The sequence below is a fragment of the Pelodiscus sinensis genome, chromosome 7, assembly GCF_052426305.1.
Source record: "Pelodiscus sinensis isolate ZL-2025 chromosome 7, ASM5242630v1, whole genome shotgun sequence".
NCBI lineage: Eukaryota > Metazoa > Chordata > Testudines > Trionychidae > Pelodiscus > Pelodiscus sinensis.
Genome location: NC_143058.1, coordinates 10,228,132 through 10,243,462, shown reverse-complemented (window position 1 = coordinate 10,243,462; position 15,331 = coordinate 10,228,132). Strand labels below are relative to the sequence as shown.

General features: G+C 43.1%; 1 protein-coding gene across 1 annotated transcript in view; it reads left to right on the top strand.

Moving 5' to 3' along the window:
* Positions 1 to 15,331, top strand: part of HSPBAP1 (HSPB1 associated protein 1) — a 68,823-nt gene that overhangs the window by 34,142 nt on the left and 19,350 nt on the right. The window contains exons 4-5 of the mRNA XM_075933109.2: positions 1,174 to 1,310; positions 10,362 to 10,533. Coding sequence (XP_075789224.2) covers positions 1,174 to 1,310; positions 10,362 to 10,533 — 309 coding nt within the window. The remainder of the gene's footprint in view (positions 1 to 1,173; positions 1,311 to 10,361; positions 10,534 to 15,331) is intronic.

Genomic DNA, 15,331 nt, shown 5'->3' with positions numbered 1-15,331 from the left:
GAAAAAGACAGTGGAGTTTTTATGACAATTTTGTTCCTTTCTTTTGTAGAAATTTCAGATTGTGACATCTTTCAACCAGGAATTCTGAACCGAAGCAGATGGTAGTGGAATAGAGATGGGAGGATGATGAGGGTATAGGAAGAAAAGAAAAGCTCAGATGACACTGTGAGGGTTGTTTTTGAAGAAGGTATGGAAATTACACTCACATTTGCATATCTTCCCTTTTTTTTTTTTCTAGAAGAGGATTTTCTGATATCTGGCCTGTCTACTTGGGGCCAAATGTCAGAAAAAGCCCTTTTTCGAAAGCCCCCTTATTCCTTGTAAAATGAGGTGTATAGGGGGCTTCCGAAATAGGGGTTTTTCCCCCCGACATTTAGCCCCATGTAGATAGGCCAAATATCAGAAAATCCTCTTCCGGAAAAAAAATTGGAAGATATGCAAATGCGAGTGTAATTTCCATACCTTCTTCAAAAACAACCCTCAGGCTATGTCTAGACTGCAAGCTTCTTTCGAAAGAGGCTCTTTCGAAAGATACTTTCGAAAGAGCCTCTTTCGAAAGAGAGCGTCTAGACTGCACGTTGAACTTTCGAAAAAGCAGCTTGCTTTTTCGAAAGAAAGCATCCAGTGAGTCTGGATGCTCTCTTTCGAAGAAGCCCTATTTACATTCAAGAACGCCTTCTTTCGAAAGAGGAACTTTCGAAAGAAGGCGTTCTTCCTCGTAAATTGAGGTTTACCGCCATCGAAAGAAAAGCCGCGTTCTTTCGATTTAATTTCGAAAGAACGCGGCTGCAGTCTAGACGCAGGTGAAGTTTTTTCGAAAAAAGGCTACTTTTTTCGAAAAAACCCCTGAGTCTGGACACAGCCTCACAGTGTAGCCGTACCCTTAGATATAGGGACAGGGCAGGCATGGAGCGCTGGATTTCTGAGTCTTCTACTTAGCCACGGCACAGCAGGTCACCCAAGGATAACATTTAGAGGGAGAAGAGGAGCAGGCCATGGAATTAGGTTTGTAGGATCCTTATATAGAGCAGAATAGAAGGAACAGCAAAACATTAAAAGGAAAGGGTGATCACAAAGGTAATGAGAAAAGAGAATCATAAGAGGACAGGGCCTCAGAAGTCAAAGGATGATAAGATGTCCTCACTCACATCTATAACTTTGTCTCTGCCACAGGATATAATATGGTCTGATTTTGGTTTCTCTGGAAGAAATGGAAAGGAGAGCACATTGTGGATTGGCTCAGCAGGAGCAAACACTCCTTGTCATTTGGATTCCTATGGGTGCAATTTAGTACTACAGATACAGGGAAGGTAACCAGAAAGATTTATGTTTGTGCAGATTTTACAGAGGGGACTTTTATTATAAACCAGCCTTTACTATGTTAATTGTTCACTCTTCACACATTTTAATTTTCTGTACCCTTCAAAGATCCAGCCAGCACAGCTGAGCTTGTTTTTGTTTGGGAAGTGATGAAAGGTTCGAGGGTTAGCCTTTGATTGGATGTTTGGTTCATAAATTATATTTCGTTGTGTTGAAGGAAGGAGAGTCTTTGTTTACCTACTTTAAAAAGTCATTGTAAAATATACAGGTAACAGGTTGTATTGGGCCTATTTTATACATCTAAAATAAATACGTATTTTAAAACATGAATAGTTATGAGTTGAGCAGATTGGGGGTTAAGAGGAAAGTTTATTTATTTCTTTGTTCTCTTAAAAAAATAAAAGAGGTGAGGATAAATAGACTGCTCCAGGCCAGTGGTTCTCAATCAGGGATACACAGAGGTCTTCCAGGTGCTGCATCAGCTCATGGATATACGTGCTTAGTTTTACAACAGGCTACCTAAAAAGCATTAACAAAGTCAGTACAAACTACAATTTCATATACTGCTCTCTACACTATACCCTGAAATATAACCACAGTATTTATATTCCAACTGATTTTTTTTAATAATTGTATGTATAAAAATAAGAAAGTCAGCAGTTTTTCAGTAATAATGTGCTGGGACACCTTTATATTTTTATGTTTGATTTTGTAAACAAGACGTTTTTAAGTGAAGTGAAACTTGAGGTTTGCGAGACAAATTGGACTTGTGAAAGGAGTGGTGTGGAGAGGTTGAGAGCCACTGGTCTAGGCTTAATAACCCCTTAGAATTAATTTACAAAGGAAATATTAGGACAGTTAACAGCCAGCTCTGAGAAACATTAAAAGGAACGCTTCAAGGCTTGAAATTCAAATTTTGGACCTGTTTTTTGTTGTTCATTCTTCCTTTTTGAAAATTTCATGCAATTCTTCTTTTCCTTCCCTATAGGTATCTGTTCCAATTTCCTTTAGAAAAAAAATACTATTAACACCAGTTAAAAACCCACCACTAACAAAGCAGTTTGTGTATATTTGTGCGAGGCATTCTGGTATTCTATGAGGGTAAGGCAGAATGGTTTGCCAGTGGATTTTAATGTCATTAACTAAACCACTGTGTTTTGGGAAGGATAGTCTTGAGATTAAGGTATGGGACTGGGAATCAGGAGTTCAGACTTCTTTTTTGCCTCTGCCATTGCTGCAAGGCATTTTTTCCCCTCAATGTTCCTGCATCTTTTAAACAAGGTTAGTTATATTTAGCTCAAGGATGTTTGTTAAGAAATTTGAGATCCTCATGTGGAAGGCATTATGGTCCCAGTTCAACAAATACTATTGACCATAGTCCTTATTACCATGAATAATCCTACTGACTTCAGAGGAACTATGTTCCGTCGTAAACAGCTAGTACAGCTACTGCCTCTAGTCTGGCACCCTTGGACCTGACCGGTGCCAAACCAGAGAATTTGCTGAACCACAGGAGATCAATATTGTCTAGCAGCATTACCAGTACTTCCACTGCTTACTGGGCTCTGAGAAGACATTTAGTGGTAAATTAGAGCTAAATAACAGCACAGAGACAGGACTGGTGGCTGTAAAGAAACTTTATGAGACTGCAGGATATTTGACTATACCCATGATAAGTGGACATCCAGCTAACTAAAATCATGCCAGACCATGGATGTTCCCAGACCAGAGAATGCCAGACTGGAGATGTTCAACTTGTGCCTATTTGGGGGATCAACAGCAACACAGAATTGCCTCCCAGCTGTCCTTATGGCTTATACAGTTTGGAGTTCCAGTCTCCAGTGTAGAGCATTAGACAGGATTCTGAATTTAGTCTGCAGATGTGTGTGCCTTCCCCAAATTAATTTCTATCTCTGGTAAAATAAAGTCCCTGGTTCTGCTTGCATGCTCCTTTCTATGACAGGATAGACATAAAACTTCCAAGCACGCTGGAGACAAAGTTTTGCTCCTCAGAACAAGAACGTAAGGCCTTATCTACACTGGCAGATGTACAGTGCTGGCAGTCAGTGCTTCTGGGAGAGTGCTGCAGGGAAACTGCTGTCGTATACTCACACTGACACCTGCCAGTGCAATAGCGTGACCACACTTGTGGCACTTGCAGTATCATTCAGAGCAGTGCATTCTGGGCAGCTTCCTCAAAGAGCATTTCTTCTTCTTCTGCCACTGAGGATTGTGGAAAAATGGAGGGGAGTCATAGGGCATCCTGGGTCCTGTCCCAAAGCCCCACAGTGCATCACGTTTCATCCTAGCAATCCCTGAGCTTTGGTTCACATTTGGAACCATCTTTCAACGACTTTTGTAGTGTGTGCTCTGCCTCTTTGGTCTGCAGGCATGGATCGGACACTGTTGAAGAATATGTTGTGACTCTCACTAACACTTCACAAATGGCCATCGAGTTATTCCTTATACTACAAAGTGAAGAAGAGGAGTCAGAGATTGGAGATTGATCTTGCCACATATAGTAGCTATGCCACGAGATTGCTTATCGCTCTCACGGAGGTGCTGACCACACTAGTTGCCACTTTTGGGCTTGGGAAACAAGCACGGAGTGGGGGGGGGGGTCACATCATCATACAAGTCTTGATGATGAGCGGTGGCTGCACACTTTTGAATGAGGAAAGCCTCTTTCATGGGACTGTGTGTTGAGCCTGCCCCCTGCCCTGTGGCATAAAGACACAAGAACAAGAGTTGCCCTGCTTATGGAGAAGCACGTGGTGATTGCGCTATGTAAGCTGTAGGGATGTCAACTTGTAGTTGACTATGCGATTAACCATTAAGCCTGGGCTTATCAGTTAATTCTATTGACTACACACACTTCCCCTCTCCCCCGCTTGCTGCCTCTGTATCAGAAGCAGCAAGGAGTGGAGAGGCAGGAGCTGGTGCCCAGGGGAACCGGCTTTTAAACAGGCTCCCCAACAGCACTGGATCCTCTGGAGGCTCCCACCTCCCACAGAGACGGGGGAGCAGGGCAGGCTGCTGTGGAGCAGCCTTTGTCCACGGTGGGCCCAAGCTCACTATGGACAGAGGCTTCTCCAGGGGATACTGGTGCAGCCTCTCTTCACAGGGAGCTCATCCCCCCCTCCCCCGTGGACTGGGGCTGGTGCCGCAGAGCAACCTCTACTGGAAGCAGGCCCAGGCTCACTGCAGGCAGAGGCTCCTGTGTGGGATGCTGGTGCAGCTCTTGCCCACTTGGACCCCCCACAGACAGGGGCTGCTGCTGCCCTGTGCTGTTCCCTGTGTATCAGAGGCAGCAGCGTTGGGTGGCAGGAGGGAGCCAGTTTGCAAGGGAAGCTGGTTTAATAACCAGCTACAGATGCAGACTGGCTCCCTCCTGCCGCCCCACACTACTGCCACTGTTAGAGAGGCAGCAGTGTGGGCTGGTAGGAGACTCCTCAGGAGTGGGGCTGGGAGTGCACTAGCTGCTAGCTCCATCCCCGGGGACTATTGAATAGTTGTGTAACTGCTAAAATGTGATGTGGTTACATGATTATTCAATTAACCAATATCTAACATCCCCAGTAAGCTGGTTACTCCTGACAGCTACCGATTGGTCACTAATCAGTTCAGAGAGAGAAAGTCAGCTGTTGGATTCATGCTGATGTAAGTGTGCAGGGCCATTAATTGCATCCTGCTATACAAGACCATGGCTCTGGGTAATGTGCGTGACATTTTGCACATATGGCTTTCCTAACTGTGGAGGGGCAATAGATGGCACACACATTCCAATTCTGGCATCCGATCACCTACCCTTTTAGTATATCTATTAGAAGGGTTATTTTTCCATAGTTCTTCAGGTGCTTGGGGATCACTCTGGAGATTTCACTGACATTAAAATAAGCTGGTCCAGAAAGGTGCGTGGTGCATGCAGCTTTTGGAACACAGGCATGTTCAGGAAACTGCAGGCAGAATCTTTCTTCCTGAACTAGCAGATCATTGTAGAGAAAGTCAAAATGTTCATTGTGATGCTAGGAGACCCTATCTGTCCCTTATTGCAGGGCTGGGCAAAATATGTGTCTCAGGCCAAATCCGGCCTGCCAAGGTACTTGATCTGGCTCGTGGGCATAGCGGGAGCCTCAGTCAGGCTCCCTGTCTGCCCTGCTTCTGCACATTGCTTAGAAAAGGCGACTGCAGGGCCCTGTTTTTCTGTAAACAGCTGCAAGCCTGGATGGGGGGGGGGGGGCTTTGTGTACTGCCCCTGTCCTCATCACACTCTTGCAGCTTCCATTGACAGGTTTCTGGCTAACCTTCTGTAGGGTAAAAAGGGCTTCTGACTCTGGATGCTGAGTCATCCTCTGGCTTTGGGTCTCCCTCCCCCTCTCAGCTTCCTTGTCCACAATTTCCTCCTCCTAGCTCAGTCTCAGCTGGTGCAGTTTCCACAGGGCTCTTCACAGTGCATGTGTGGTTACTCCCAAGTATTGCATCCAGCTCTTTGTAAAACCAGCAATTTGTGGGCACAGCACTGGAGCAGCAGTGTGCCTCCCGCGTCTTGTGATATGTGTTCCGCAGCTCCTTCATGTGGACCCTGCATTGCATCCCAGTCATGGCTTGATTCAATCATGCTTCTTGATATCTGGCCATAGGTATCATCATTCCTGTGGCTGGAGCAGAGCTAGGACCAGACAGCCTTCTCTCCCCAAATGTTAACGAGGTCCAGCTCCTCGGCATGGCTCCAAGCAGGGGTTCACCTGGTGCATGGAGCAGGCATAGCCAGCCGGAAATATGCGCTGAGAGCATATCACTGAGCAAACAGGAAGAGGACTTTAAAATTCCCAAGGAATTTAAAGGATGGGCGTGACAGTTGGCAACTTGAGGGCACAGCAGTAGAGTTTAATCCGATGACCAGACAAGAACGGGCATTGTGAGAGATGTCTGGGAGGCCAGTCACAGCGCTGTCATCGACCAGCTCTCTACACTCGCGCTGTGGTGCTGTAGCCCCTGCACAGAAAGCTGTATGCTTCTCATCAAGGTGCTTTTTCTAGAGCGTTGCAGCTGCGGTGTTAGTGCACACTAAGTGCCTTGCCAGTGTGGACACTTTGGGAGTTACAGAACTGGGAGCTGACTGACCATGCTGAAACTTGCCAGTGTAGACAAGGCCTAAAGCTTTCAAATAGGCTGCATGTTAAGTTTGTGAATCCCTTGTCTTCTTAGATCAGAGAGAAAGTAAAACTTTTCAACTCCCTGGCAAACAACTCAATCTTCATTTCCCAAAATAGGATTACACTGAAGTTAGTGCTGCTGCCTCTCCCGTACAGACACACAGCTCCCCTGGGCCTTTGCTGCTAACACACACTTCTTCCTATATGTTTCAGACTGTTTCTCAAGAGGTTAACAGGCTTTACTGCTGTATTGTGGTCCTGCTCATAGAAACCTTGTCTTCCTGCATAGAGCCCCATGGCTTCCGAAACTATTCACTCTCCTGTCCCTTATCAGGGCATTATGCTTGTGCAAAATATTGCTGTAATTGCGTTTTGGGACACAGGTAAACTGTTTACACTGAAAATTCTCTCTGGTGCCAGCTGCTTAGCGGTAGCTTTTATTTTCTGTACCAAGAAATGTCAGCAACCTGTGGTACTCCCATCTGTGCTGATTTTTCTCATTCTGGCTTCTTTTCTGTTTCCCTCTCTTCTGGTTTTGTGCCACTTGGCTTTCTTCATGTCTCATTTTCAGATCTGTGACTTAGAACTCACAACCAGATACACTAGGCAAGTAAGAGCTGAGCAGCAGGAATATAGGAGAGGAGCAAGAAATGGGGAAGCAGCCAGAATCTGGAAGTCAGAGGGGAGCAGCACAGATTGTTCTAACCTTGCTTCATAGCGCTGCCTTCTGTTTTTCCAGTCCATGGTGTCAGTAAACATGCGGGTCACTGCTGTATTGATTAGTTGGCTACTCTTAAAACATTTCATAAATTCACCATTTGGGCTGTTACTTTAATTACTCCTGCTCTGGTTATTTCCATCACATAATGTACTCTCCTTACAAATTGTTATTTATGTGCCTGTTTACTTCGCCTCATATATTAGCCATTCAGCATTATGGAAAAATATATGTAGAAATTACCTGCTAAGAAGATTTATTTATATTATACATAAAACTTATGCTCCAAAGTCTGGCAAACTCAACATTTTTCAGTGCAGCATGTGCAGTTTAAATAGATTGCAAACTCCTCGGGATATGGTTCAGATCTCCTAGGTTATTTTATCAGCATGCACAATGCTGTGCAGAAGTACCTGTACCTCTGGTCATAGATAGGGATTGAGCTTGGGTCTTTGCACTCCAAAGCACAGTTCTCTACTACTCAGGTTAATATATTAGCTCCATTAGCTGGGAGCAGAAGTAGGCTCTTATCCACTACATGAACTAGCTATTAGAGATGTCTGACACTTATGCCGACAACATTGAATATAGATCTAACTACTAATCGCATATGCTGTATTGGTCCCAAGATATTAGAGATATCAAAGAGACGAGGGGGGTGAGGTATTATCTTTTGTTGGACCAGCTTCTGATGAAGGGAGACACAAGATTTTGAGCTACATAGAGCTCTTCTTCAGGTCTTAGAAAAATACTCTGAGTGTCACAGCTAAATACAAAGTGGAAAAGATTGTTTAGCATAGATATTACACACTAGGAACCATTCAAGGATGAGTGTCTCATTAACACCTACCCTGAGAGAATCTACTTCAACACAGAAATAAAACCCCTTTGACCACACCCCTAGCCTTCACCTGCCACCTCACACAACACCCCATACAGGGTATCATTGAGCAACTACAACCCATATTCAGTTGTGACCCCCATCTTGAAATAAGTCTTTCCTACTGGCCGTCAAACAACTCCACACTATCACTCCAAGCTCATCTTCAGAAGTAAGTTCCCAATGACCAGAACAACAGTACAGCTTTGTCTATACTTGGCAATAAAACAGTGAGTACATACACACTGCAATGTAACTTTTGTCAGGAAAAATGCCTAGTTTTGACGACAAAATACTTCCACCCCCACAAGAGACTTTTGTCTTTTTCCTATACATTTTTTTAGAGACAAAGAGCCAGTGAAGACCCCATGCTAGGGATGTAAATCCTGTTTAATTGGTTAATCAGTTAACTGATTAAAGGGTGGATGTAGATGGGGGGCTGGACTGGCCCCCCTCCACAAGCAGGTGCTGCATTGGCTGGGCTGGAGCAGCTGCTGCCTCCGGGGCACCAAGCAGACAGAGGCTGCTCCGGCCAGGGCCCAAAGCTGCTCCTTAAATGGTAAACTTCACCTATTAAGAGAGAGGCTTACCAGTTAAACATTCGCATCCCTACATCATGGCTGCTTTAATCACTTTATGTGACCTCAAGGAAGTGTTCCACAATGCCTTTCCTGGCCTCCCTGGTCAGCACTTTGAACTCTGCTGCTCTGCCCTGCAGCCAGGTAAGCAACCATCCGCCTCTCCCTTTGCAAGCCCTGGGAATTTTTAAATTCCATTTCTTACTGCCTCCATTGCATCTTCCCAGGTGACCATATCTGGCTATCACACCAAGTATTCTCCAGCTTGAACCACTGTGGAGCTGTTGGATCTGATTGGTATATTGGGAGAAGAGGCTGTGCAGTCCCAGCTGCGTTTGACCTATAGGGATGCTTATGAGCACGTTTCTCAAGGCTTGTGCTAAAAGGGCTACGATCAGGATACGCTGCAGTACAAATCGAAGATAAAGGAGCTGAGGCAGGCAGACCTTAAAGAGATGGAGGCAAACAGTTGCTCTAGTGCTGCATGCAAAACTTGCCGTTTCTATAAAGAGCTGGACGCTATGCCTGGTGTGACCCCTCGTGCACCGCCAAGGGCCAGTTAGATACTTCACTGGTATTAACTAACTAACTAGCTCTGCTAAATAATCCTTTTCACTTTACATTTAACTGTGACACTGTATAGCTTTCCCATACCTGAAGAAGAGCTCCATGAAGCTTAAAAGCTTGTCTCTCTCAGCAATAGATGTTGATCCAGTAAAAGATATTACCTCTCCCATCTTGTTTTGCTAATTGCATATCTAGCTAACCTATTGGTCTTTATGCCATATTTATAACTATGGTAGATGAGTACCACGTTGTTATGGAATAGTGAATTAAATAATTAACTTTGTGGGATTAACAGAAGAATATAAGAAATGTAGACAACACATATTAGAATATCAATATTGTACTCGTATTACTATCAACATCACATACGTATTGTGCCCTCTACTTATAGCAAGCAGGGATATTGCAGACAGTTAGTGAATCAAAAAATATTTTCCTAATAAAATTTAATCTTCACCCATAGATCATGATTCATAGGACAAACATCGGGCATTGAACATTTTGAGGCAGAACTCTGTACGCATCTATACTATAATGTTACTCCCGTCATTATAAGTCACCCACTACACTGACTTAATAATTCCACTTTCTGAGAGGAGGAGTAGTTGGTGCAGTGTCTGTGTAGACACTATGTTGCTTACTTCAGAGTGTTCCACCTGACAGCCATAGACCCACCGCCCAGGGCTCAGGCTGTCAGTACCCCATGATTACAGTTAAATCTGTGCAAACTCTCCCGATTAGGATATGCACCACTGACAGAAGGAGCTAGTGTGACCATGCAAAACTGATTTAATTATTTCAGTGGGCTATACATTGACATACTTTAAGTTGACTTAATTTTGTAGTGTAGAGTTGCCCGGAGTATTTGTAGATTATTCAAGTGCTCTAATGAAAGAGCTATAGACTTCCTATTCCCCTTGCAAAACAAGTTGTTGAGAAGCTGTAAATCTTCCTTTTTGGTTAAAAAAAATCTGTCGAATTTTCTTAAACCATTTTAGTAGAACAGACTGTAAGAACGGCATGTGTTCTTACTGTGTAGGAGACTCAAACAGCAGGCAGATTTGAAAACCATGTGACTGCTTTCAGTCATCCATCATAATAGACATGTACTGAATCCACTTTTATCTTCTCTCTCCTTTCAGGAAAAGATGGCACCTTTTCCCACCTGGGGATACCACTTTCCTTTATCCCACTAGGATCCCTTATGAAGAATCCAGCATATTCAGCAAAGTCAACGTGGTCAACCCTGATCTGAAACTCTTTCCTATGTTCAGGAAAGCCCACACCCATGTGATTACACTGAATCCAGGACAGGTACCACCTACATTTAGACTTTACTTTGGACCGTTTTGTAAATAGTTTATGCTGCTAAAAATGAGCTAGGAAAAGACAACAGATCAGTTTTCCCCTTGCCCTCCCCCTCAATTCTTGGAATTTCATGCTGTATCCAGACAATTATAACTTGCTTTGCTCAGTAACATTTTTCAACCTGACATTTAACTAAGAACTGCAGACACTTTGAGGACTAGCTCAAAAGGCTGCCTAGTTTCATAGAAAGTCCTTGCAAACACTTACATATCCTCTTTAAAAAGTTGTTGTGAAACTTATTAGAGAAGTGCTCTAGGCTCTCTCCTCTAAAACCAGGATGTTGTGTGAAGTGTACTTGATTAATGAGTAGGCAGAACTAGCAAGGAAACATGTTTGTTATGATGGTAAGGAATAACTTTCACTGTGGAAACATTTGCCCAAATTGTTGCTTTCATAGTGGAGCATTTATAATGCTGTTTGCACGTATTGTGCATTTATTTCATTGAAAGATGGTGTTGCATTTTACAAGGTTTTCTAGTGTTAGTAACCCTATTTTACTGATGAGGGAACCAATGGACTGATTCTTTGAAAATCAAGTTGTAAGAGAGATGTTCAATATCACACAGCCAGTAAGTAGCAGAAAAGGACCAAAATTCATGAGTTTCAATTCCTAATCTCTTGCTCTAAGCTCTATGATTTTCCCTGTATGTACAACATGGTCCTGATTTTCCTAGATTCTGCTGCCGGAAGGGACTGTTGTAATAATTTAATCTGGTCTCCTGCATAGCACAGGTCACAGAACTTCTCCAAAATAATTCCTGGAGCAGATTGTTTTAAATCAAGGTTGGATTTTTTTTGAAGTGGTCAGTGATGAAAAATCCATCACGACCTTGGGAAATTGTTCCAGTGGTTAATTCTTGTCACCATAAAAAATGTATGTCTTATTTCCAGTCTGAATTTGTCTAGCTTCAGCTTTCAGCCATTTATTGCATTCGTTATCCATTTTCTCATATTTAGCAACGCACATTCTGGTAAAGTGCTCCTGAAAAGAGAGAGCTTAGACCTTTTCAAAGTAATTTTATTGTGTGCATAGCATATTGATAGTTTACACTGTTAATAGTTAAGTGCCAAAAATGAAATGAATGAATGCCTTAGGGCAGTAGTGCATTGGAGGGGTGTTACTAAATTTTTAATTTGTCCTTAATATCAGTAAAACTGTGTGTTTTGTTTAGCATACCATTATCCACAGTGCCACACACTGCTATAGTGATTTATCATACTGAATCATTTAGTAAGCAGTTATAAATACAGGCAGTCCCAGAGTTACGCGGATCCGACTTAGGTCGGATCCGCATTTACGAACGGGGCCCGTCTCCCTGGTCTCCAGCAGATCAGGGAGAGGAAGCAAAGCGGCAGAGCACGCGGGCAGCGGACAGCCCAGACGCGTCTGGGCTGTCCGCTGCCCGCGTGCTCCGCGGCTTTGCTCTGCTTTGCTCCCCGTCTCCCTGGTCTGCAGACCAGGGGGACGGGGAGCAAAGCGGCGGAGCACGCGGGCAGCGGACAGCCCCGCCGCTTTGCTTCCTCTCCCTGGTCTGCTGGAGACCAGGGAGATGGGCCCCGTTCGTAACTGCGGATCCGACGTAAGTCGGGGACTGCCTGTATTTATAACTGCTTACTGATCAGTTTCAGCAGCAGCTGAATCTGGACGCCAGTTCCGACTTACATACAGATTCAACTTAAGAACAAACCTACAGTCCCTATCTTGTACGTAACCCGGGGACTGCCTGTACTCTATAATACAATCTTAATTAGGCTTAAACCAATTACAAATTAATCTTTAAGAATAAACGTCTTTGGTCAGTTCAGTAGTAGTCAGTGCCATGAAGAAAATGTGTGTTTGTGTGTATGCACGCACACCCCACATGCACAGAGAACCGTACAGTGATTTGGGTTAGTGAGGATGTACCTCCAGCCATTCAACAGCCAACTATTAGGGCAGTATTACTCATCCAGTATTTCTCACCCACAAGTATGATAGCTACTGGCTTGGAACCTTTTATTGTTTCAGTGAGAAGAAGGGAATAACCTAGAAGGATGCCATTAATAGTGATGGAGAAGATCCCTAAATAATAAAGACTGTGATATCCACTCAGTCTCTCTCTTTCAGATGGGAATTAATACAGTTACTTCAGGATTTGCAGTCTTTTGCAAATAGAATTTGCAGTATCTTGTGGTAATTTATAGTAATCTCCACTTCTCCTTCGAGAATGAACAAAATGGTTTGTATTTGATACGTAACAATACAGGATTGAAAAAAATAAAGACAAAGGTGTTTCTGGGTATTCAGGAAAGCAATTGCATGTAGGTTGAGTGCAGCTTTGAATATCAAATAAATGTAATGTTGCTAATGCCACCTTCTGGCCAGTGTGTTAATTTCATCACGAGTAGACCTTAAAGACTAACAAAAAATATATATATATAGTATCATGAGCTTTTGTGGGCAAAACCCATTTTCTCAGATGAGCCGAGACATCTCTGGTCATCTGAGGAAGTGCGGTTTGTCCACGAAAGCTCATAATACTGTGTGTGTGTGTGTGTCTCTAACGTGCTACAGGATTACTCATTGTTTTTAAAGTTACAGACTAAGTTACAGCTGCCCCTCTGAGACTTTAATTTCATCAGTTTACAAATAAACATAGAAAATTGCTTACAGCAAAGTTTAACACTATTCCTCATTAGTATGTTGAGGCTACATTATATATTAAGTTTGCTTTGGTTATAACGTTTGTGCTCTTTAACTTATCACGGGAAGAAAAGAATTCTATTCCCAATTTAGCTAGCTATATACAGACTGCATTCGTTTTAAGAAGGACTGCAATTTAAACATGACTTGTGTCTGTGGGCTAAATTTCTAATAATTCCTCAATGCAACTTCCAATTTTGCACCCACAATACATTTTGGATGCACATGATAAACAGCTAGCTGTTTAGAGGGCCAATAGCTGGAGGTCTCAAATCAAGTGTGTACATCTGCAAGTGACTGGAATCACAAAACTGCAAGCTCAAGCAATTGCATTTAAACTTACAAAATGTCAGGGGCAAAATGAGAGGCTGTGTTTAAAAATGTGGCCCTAGCCTTCTACTTGATTGTTCGATAGGGGAGAACCACAAGGGCAAACCAGAAACTGAATGAGTGACTGCTGATGCATTCATTCAGCAAGCCTATATGTTTTCACTCAAAACACTGCTGTTCTGGTTTCTTTATTCACAAATGATTTAATGTTTCCAAAAAAATACAAAAAATGTTCTTAAAGAAAAGCCAGAGCCATATCCTATTCTTCCTCTGCCTTTCTCTACCTTTTCCAGAGTAATAAGAGGTTTAATTTAATGCCTGTAAAATACATTAAGATGCTATGGAAGTGCAAAGTATTATTGATCATTGTTTCCCTTTACCCCACTCCCCTGTTATTACTGCCGCCTCCTGCTGTGATGCTCCTGTCATTATATCCTCTATGTCACGTGATCAATAGGGAAGCATTCACTGTCTTTCATAACGCTCCTTTTTCAGTGTTGGAAATGAGGAAAACAGGATAAGGAAAAACTCCTCATCTTTCTCTCTCTCCCCCTCTGCTTCATTGTGGGGCTTCTGCCTAGAACCTTTTGCAACTTCTCTCTTTATCTGGCTTCCTGCTAAAATTGTAAACTAACAATATACATGTCCTCACCCGCAACCTCTCATTCCACAGCTGGTAATTCTGCTAAGCTCTGTGGGGCAGTGACTGTCTTAGTTCTCTGTTTGTACAGTATCTAGCGTCATGGAATCCTGCTCCATGACTGGTGTCCTAGGCCCCACTGTAATATAAATAAAATAAAATCCAGCACAACACTGACTTTGAGTGGAACCAGGTCTTGAACCCTTTACTTTGTTCTTACCCAACCCTTAGGCAGAGCAAAACTCCCACCGATTTTACCTGAATAACCAATTTTTTAAACCAATTTAGCACTTCACGGATTGGCCCCCAGTAATAAGCAACAAGAGCAGATAAATTCTTGATAAATAAAAGTTCTATCTTGACATAAAAACTCTTGAAAATGAAGTACAGGCCAGGGATATAGGAAACATAATATATTCAAGCTTTTCTGAAAAGTCAGTAAAATGTTCAAGCTCAGAGGGTGTATTAAAATATCCAAAGGGATTTTAATGAAACTAAAGAAGAATCCGGAAGTGTCAGAACTGGCATAGTATACTATTAGATTAACATGGATAAAACAACTTCCTTGGGGGAGCAGCATGTGCGGCTGCAAGTCATGTGGGCTCTTGCTAATACAATGGAGCATCTGGTTGGCTCAGTTAAACATCAGAACAATCCTATCTGGTACAATACATTTGGATGAGGTGGAGAAACTGGTAGTGGATTTATGCCATTATCAGTGAGCTGCCAAAATAGGTTGCCTCACAAAATTACCACCTTAGCAAAACATGTGAAAATCCCTGTCTGAATTACTCGTCCATCAGCTCCACTCTTTTCCTGTACTCACCAAAAAAGGAAATCCACAAACTATGTACTCCCATTTCCTCAATCCTTCCATCCTCTTGCTTACTACCACCTGACCTACTATGCTGACCCCTCTCTGGTGTTTCACAGAGGCTCCTGGCTCTCCTACCTCATAGCTGTTTGCCTACTGCTGTGGTAGCAGTCCAGGTGTCCTGCAGTAGCTGCAAGTGAACGGAGACAAGACAAGCTATTGTGGGTGGGGGAGGGTAGAACTTTGTGGTGCCCCCACATGCACTTAGGGTACATTT